At 39.1% G+C, this 7,031-nt stretch overlaps 1 protein-coding gene across 1 annotated transcript; it reads right to left on the bottom strand.

The window, feature by feature from the left end:
- Nucleotides 1–4,443: 4,443 nt before the first annotated feature.
- LOC102832333 (ubiquitin-conjugating enzyme E2 B-like) lies at nt 4,444–6,466 on the bottom strand. Its single transcript, XM_006874957.1, has 2 exons — nt 6,451–6,466; nt 4,444–4,853 (listed from the first exon to the last, which is right to left on the bottom strand). The coding sequence occupies exons 1-2, from the start codon at nt 6,464–6,466 to the stop codon at nt 4,444–4,446; spliced, it is 426 nt and encodes a 141-aa protein (XP_006875019.1).
- Nucleotides 6,467–7,031: the final 565 nt, after the last annotated feature.

Below are 7,031 nucleotides of genomic sequence, written 5' to 3'. Positions count from 1 at the left end.
TGGCGTCAAATGTGGCAGCGGTAGTGAGATTGGCCCAGGATCGGACATTGCTTCGTTCTGCTGTGCATGGGGTCGCTATGAGTCGGTTCCGACTCGATGGCACCTGACAGCAACAACAACAACAACAACCAGAAAATGTTTCTGATTGTCATGCAAGGACCCCAAACAATAGGAGCGCGAGTGCTCAGTGGCCTACATTCTGTATAGAACAGCCCAGTGGGGAGAGATGAATGGGACAATTTAAACTTCTTAAAATTTTAATGAGAAACTAGAAACCCACTAGAACAGTATGAGATGCTGTTTGAAGCCACAGAAGAAAGCTCCTGACTTCATGCTGCACTGCTTTTGGGGGGTGTGGGTGGGGATGGTGTGCCATGGAGTCAGTTCCGACTCATAACGACCCCGCATAGGGTTTCCAACTCTGGCTAACTTACCTCTTAGGGATGGAGTTTAGAAAAAGACACATTCAGAACAAAGATTCCATTCTTTAAAATATCTAGGAGAATTCTTTATGAAATTTGGTTAAAAAGAAAGCCTGGCCTTGTGAAATCATGAACTGTAAATGAGAAGGCATACAATTCCTGGGCAAAACCAACTCATAGTAACCCTAGAGCAGAAAGTAAGTATAAAAGATGTCATCAAATGAAATACTGACAAATGAGATGTGTTCCATTTCAAAAAATATGCCAGGTTAAGAAATGAAGTTTTTTAAACATTATAACTAAACACCAAACCCACTTCTGTCAAATCAACTCTGACTCACAGTGACCCTGTAAGACAGAATAAACTGCTTCTTTGTTGTCTTAGTAGAATTGGTTCCGACTCATAGTAACACCATGCACAACTATGAACGAAATAATTCCCCGTCCTGCACTATGCTCACAATCACTGTTACACTTGAGCCCACTGCTGCTGCCACTGTGCCAACCCATCTCATTGGCGATCTTCCTCTTTGTCGTTGATCCTCCCCTTTACCAAGCATGGTATCCTTCTCCAGGAACTGACCCCTCAAGGTATGTATTTCTGAAATATGAAAGATGAAGTCTTTCTATCCTGGCTTCTAAAGAGAGTTCTGGATGTACTTCTTCCAGCACACATTTGTATGTTATTCTGGCAATCCATAGTAATTCCCCAACACCATTAAATCAAATGCATCAGTTCTTCTATGGCCTTCCTTATTCGCTGTCCAACTGCCAACGCACATATGAAGCTACTGAAAATACCATGGCTTGGGTCAGGCACACCTCAGTCCTCAAACGGGCATCTTTGCTCTTGAACACTTCAATGCAATCTTGTGCAGATTTTCTAGGGCAACATGTCATTTTGATTTCTTGACTGCTGCATCCAGAAGTGTTGGTAGCGGATCCAAGAAAAAATGAAATCTTTGACAACTACAATCTTTTTCTCTATTTATAATGATGTTATTTATTGGTCCAGTATTGAGGATTTTTGTTTTCTTTACACTGGAATTCCAGCCTTACTGAGTTATGGTGGCAAAGTGGATTAAACCTATACTGCAGGTTGTGGTGTTTGACATTCAACAGTATTTTAAGTCCTCTTCGCTTTCATCAACCAAGGTTGTATCATCTGCATATCACAGGTTGTTAATGAGTCTTCCTCCAATCCTGATGCCACATTCTTCTTCACATAACCCAGCTTCTTGGATTATTTTCTAAGCATACATTGAATAGTATGGTGAAAGAATACACACTTGGAACACTCCATTCCTGACTTTAAACCATTCATTGTCCTCTTGTTCTGCTCAAACTACTGCTTTGTGGTCTATATACAGGTTCTTGATGAGTACAATTATTTTGGAACACTCATTCTTCACAATGTTATCCATAGCTTGTCATGATCCACACAGTCCAAAGCATTTTGTACAATCAATAAAGCACAAGTAAACATCCTTCTGGTATTCTCAGCTTTCAGTCAAGATTCATGTGATGTCAGCAATGATATTCCTCATTCCATCTTCTCATCTGCATCTGGCTTGACCTTTAGTTAGTTCCCTGACAATGTACTCTTGTGGCTGTTTTGAATTATCTTTACCAAATTTTACTTGCATGTGATATTAATGATGTTGTTAAGTGTCCCTGAGTCTGTACTGACTCACAGCAACCCTGCATAGGGTTTCCAGGGAGCAGCTGGTGGGTTTGAACTGCTGACCTTGCGGTTCACAGTCCAGTGCTGATCCTACAGCGCCACACCAGAAGTCTATATTAATGATATTGTCCAATTATTTCCACATTCCACTGAGTCACCTCTCTTTGGAATGGGCACAGATATGGATCTCTTCCAAATTTGGGCACCAGGTTAACTGTCTTCCAAATTTCTTGGCATATATGAGTGCCTGCAGTGCCTCATCAGTTTGCTGAAAGATTTCAATTTCTATTCCATCAATTCCCAGAGCCATCTTCTTTGCCATTGCCTTCAGTGCACCCTGAACTTCTTTCACTACTATTGGCTCTTTACAACATACTAACTCTTTTTTTAAAAAAAAGTTTTTATTATGAATTGAATGAAAGTTTACAGGGCAGATTATCTGTTTTACATTCAACAAATCATATACCTTACCTTGTTTCATTACAATGATTATAATCCCCTCCATGTACCATCAGATAACAGTATTTCTCTCTATTCACTTTAGCTCTTTTTTAAAAAATAAAACACTCAGGCATATATAATAATTTACACCACCAAAGGGCACCTTCTTTCTGCAAATCCGCCTCCTGGCTGACAGCTCTTAGTCCTTCTCTTCCCATAAATCTAGAGTCCTCAGTTACTCCCTCTCTCCATGTCCCCATCTGCCTCCTCTGGTGTCGTTGCTTCTCTGGATAAGGTCTCACATCCTGCTTGTGCTCTTCTCCCTTGATGGTCCTAGGGTCCTGTTTCTGGACTGTAAGATTAACTACTCCCCTGTTTTTGTTGCAAAACCTCTACCTTTACAATTGTGACAGTCGCAATTAGTCATGATAACAATTACTACTGAATCATAAGAATCATATCCCCATCTCTTTTTACTGGACCCATATAGACAAGATGAAAACTATTCAGTGGGGACTCTGTCTTCCCACACACACTCTTGAAACTCTCTCTTGAAACTTTGTAAGCAAGTAACTTCATACCTCTATCGCCCCCTCATTTTAGGTAGCCAATAGCTAAGTTGCCCCGTCCCTATCTACCCTGTGCATAGAGGGGATAGCATTGATACTTGATGTGATGACTCCTTCCCTCTCTGTTGGTATTTAGAGTTATTGCCTCCATGAATATAGGTCAAGTTCATCAAATTGTAGCAATTTACCCTGGTTTCCCTTATCAAAAATTGATTTTCTGTTGTGTTTTTTAAAAATCTTCCTCTAGTCGAATTCTGATTATCAAGCCATCAAGGCTAGGTCAAAAGGGTACTGTCTGCAAGTTTGGGTGTTCTTGTGTATCTCCCCTTACTTTATATAAGCTGGATACTTCCCTCTCAGCTCTAGCCCTCTGTGGCTATGTCCTTGTCCATGGGCTCAGGTGTCCCCAGGTCTCACTGTGCTTTGGACCAACCAGTCCTTCTTCTCTCTCATCTCCAGGTCAACAGGAGTGTATGGAACGTGGTTGAACTCAGCCCATTTCTTCATTGCAGCCTTTCCCCCCCTTCCACTCACCAGCTTACATCCCTGCTCATGTGTTCCCTTTGAGTTTCAGTCTTAAAGGGGGAACATACTAACTCTTGAAATGGCTGAACATCAACCATTTCCTTTTGGTATAATAAGTCTGTGTACTTCTTCCATCTTCCTTTGATGTTTTCTGCATCATTCAATATTTTGCTTATAGAATCCATCAATATTGCAAGTAGAGACTTTAATTTTTTCTACAGTTCTTTCAGTTTGAGAAATGTTGACATACTCTTCCCTTTTTGTTTTCTAACTCCAGAACTTTGCACATCTCATTATAATATTTTACTTTGTCTTCTTGAACTGCCCTTGGAAATTTTCTGTTCAGTTTTTTTACTCTTGTTTCTTTTTTTGCACTGAAGCTATGTATTTTAACAGCTTTACATGTAACATTCATATATTAAAAAAAAAAAAAAAACTATTCAGTGCTTTTCTCCAATTTAAAAACCTAAAGAATTAAAAAAATAAGGCATTCCATATTTGAAAAAAGTACAGATTTACAAAATGTGAATATTCTTGTCATGAAAACTCCACACCAATATTATACACTTGGAAAAAATACAAACAGAATGTATTACAAATTTACGTAGCAATAACTTAATTCATGCCATGCAATTTAAAAAGTACATTAATCAAGACACACAAGCTTTTGTAGTCTTTTTTTTCCCTGCAAAATCCTTAAAACCTGTGGCACTTAAAATTTATTAGCCTTGTTACTGAGAGGTAAATTATACACAACAATGATGAAAATGACTAATAGACCAGTTGTCTGTGTCTAATCATTTCAGCTTTGTTCAACAGTGGCTGAAACTCTTTTCTCAGATTCACATTTGTTTTCCTGATAAAGCTGCACTGTCTGGCTACTGGCTGGACTATTTGGATTTGGTTCATCTAGCAGAGACTGAATTGATGTTAAGAGAGAAGATACATCGTATGTTGTATCTTCAAAACTCCATCGGTTTTGAAGCATATCTACACCTATACTATCATCAGCATATACATTTGGATGAAACATTTTAGGTAAAAACCTAACAGTTGGTGGTTTATTTGGAAATATAACTGCATTCCACTGCATGACGTTGTTTTCAGATGGTGCACCACTAACATCCACAGGTGGGTCTTGCAACCACCTAAAATCCCGCATGAGCCTCCTTTTAACTGGGGTGTGCAAGCTCCCAGCTGACTGCAGTCTGTCTGAAAAAAAAAAAAAAAAAAGTGCTGTATGCAGCACTGCCCCTAGTGTGGCAGCTGAGTCACTGTGGGTCACAACCACCCTTACTCTCATTTCTTCCATTTGCTTTAACATCTCTTATGCTGTAGAGCAAATTTCAGAGGCTCTTCTAACATCTATTTTGGTATTTTCCTTATTTCTTGCCTTCTTAATTACCTTTGCTTTCTTCCTGTATGATGTTCTTGATATCATCCCACAACTCTTCTGGTTGTCAGTCATTAATGTCTAATGCATCAAGCCTGTTCTTGAGATGATCTCTAAACTCAGGTGAGATATGTTCAAGGCCATATTTTGGCTCTTGCGGACTTTAAAAATTTTTCCTCAACATCAGCCTAAACTTGCATAAGAACAACTGAAAACCTATTTCACAGTCTTCCCTGGCCTTGTTTTGACTTCGTTTTCTACCATCTATTTCACAGAAGTAGTCAATTTGATTTCTAGTCATTCCATCTGGTGAGGTACCTCTTTTGTTTAAAAAGGGTATTTGCAATGAAGTTATTGGTCTTTTGTTTAAAAAAGGTATTTGCAATGAAGTTATTGGTCTTGCAAAATTCTATCATAAGAACTCCAGCATCATTTCGATCATCAAGGCTACTGATCCTTTCTGTTTCCAACCTTTGCATTCCAATCCCCAGTAATTATCAATACATCTTTACTACATGTTTGATCAATTTCAAACTGAAGAAGTTGGTAGAATTCTTCTATTTCATCATCATTGGCTTTAGTGGTTGATGCATAAATTTGACTAATAGTGGCATTAACTGGTCCTGCAGGCATATTCATATGATCCTATCACAGAAAGCATTATATTTCAAGATATATTTTGAAATGTTCTTTTTGTTGATGATGCAATGCCCTTCCTCTTCAATTTGACATTCCTGGCATAGTAAACCATGTGATTGTTATATTCAAAATGGCTAACACCAGTCTATTTCAGCTCAGTAATGCCTACAATACTGATCTTTATGAGCTCTATTTTTGACAATTTTCAATTTTCCTAGACTCATACATCATCCATTCCATATTCCAATTAGTAATGCATGTTTGCCAGCTGTTTCTCCATATTCTGAGAAGTACCCCTTAAAGTTTTAAAACTGGAAAGCTTTACAAAAGCAGACTACTTCATCTTTCCCCTATGGAGTAGCTGGAGGATTCAAACCACCCATCTTTTGGTTACCAGCCTAACACTTAAACCACTGTGCCATCATGGCTACTCTTTAAATATTTTAAAAAGACATAAAACAAAGCAGAAGTCAACATGCTTGTAGTTAAGGCAAAACTGCATTTAGAGGCAAAATCAAAGCTTGAAATGTGTTCATTTATAAAGAAAGAAAAGCTGTGAGGTCACAGTCTTGTGGAGACTGAGTGCAGGTGGAAAGATGGCCTCCGTCTGCATTTCTTGCATCATCAGATGGTGTGTGGCTGCCTGAATGTCTTCTGCTCAGACCTCAGGGAGGATATAGCAGTGACCCTGGGCCTCTAGGTCCTGCCTCTAACTCCTTACATACAACTACACCTCCTTTTTCAGCTTAAAGCTTTCAAATGAAAAAATTTGGTTACATTCCAGGATTTCCATCTGGTCAGACCTGACTGAGCTCGACATTAACTGAGTCAGATATCCCTTCATGAAAGGAGAGCAGATAAAGATAGCATGAAAGTCTGGACTCCTTAGTTGATTCATTCAGTAAATATGTATGGAGTCTTCACTAGTCCATAAGGAGTCTGTTGGACTGGTAACTGCCAGGTCAGAGATTCAAACCCACTAGCTGATCTGAGGCAGAAATATTTACAGGCTCAGAAAGCCTAGGGAAGCAGTTCAGCTTTGTCCTACATTATTGCTATGAGTTGGAAACTATTGCAAGGCAATGGAGTGGTACTGTGATACAATTGAGGACTGAATTCTTTTTTATGTTAATGAGGCAGTGCTTAGTGTAACATGTGTGTCTTAAATCAATCTCTTCTGAGATATAAAACATCAGATTAGCCACAGAGAAGCAAGCAAAGATAAAGATACATGATACACTACATGAAGATCACCAAGGAACCAAGGAACAAGGACCTTCCACCAAAGTCAACCAAGAAAGCCTTTCTCTAGGCCTCCGAATTGTGAGACCTGGTGTGGCACTGTATGATAAGTACTG

The sequence above is a fragment of the Chrysochloris asiatica genome, unplaced genomic scaffold (genome assembly GCF_000296735.1).
Source record: "Chrysochloris asiatica unplaced genomic scaffold, ChrAsi1.0 scaffold00306, whole genome shotgun sequence".
NCBI lineage: Eukaryota > Metazoa > Chordata > Mammalia > Afrosoricida > Chrysochloridae > Chrysochloris > Chrysochloris asiatica.
The sequence above is the reverse complement of the archived record's forward strand: the minus strand, read 5'-3'. Positions and strand labels throughout refer to the sequence as shown.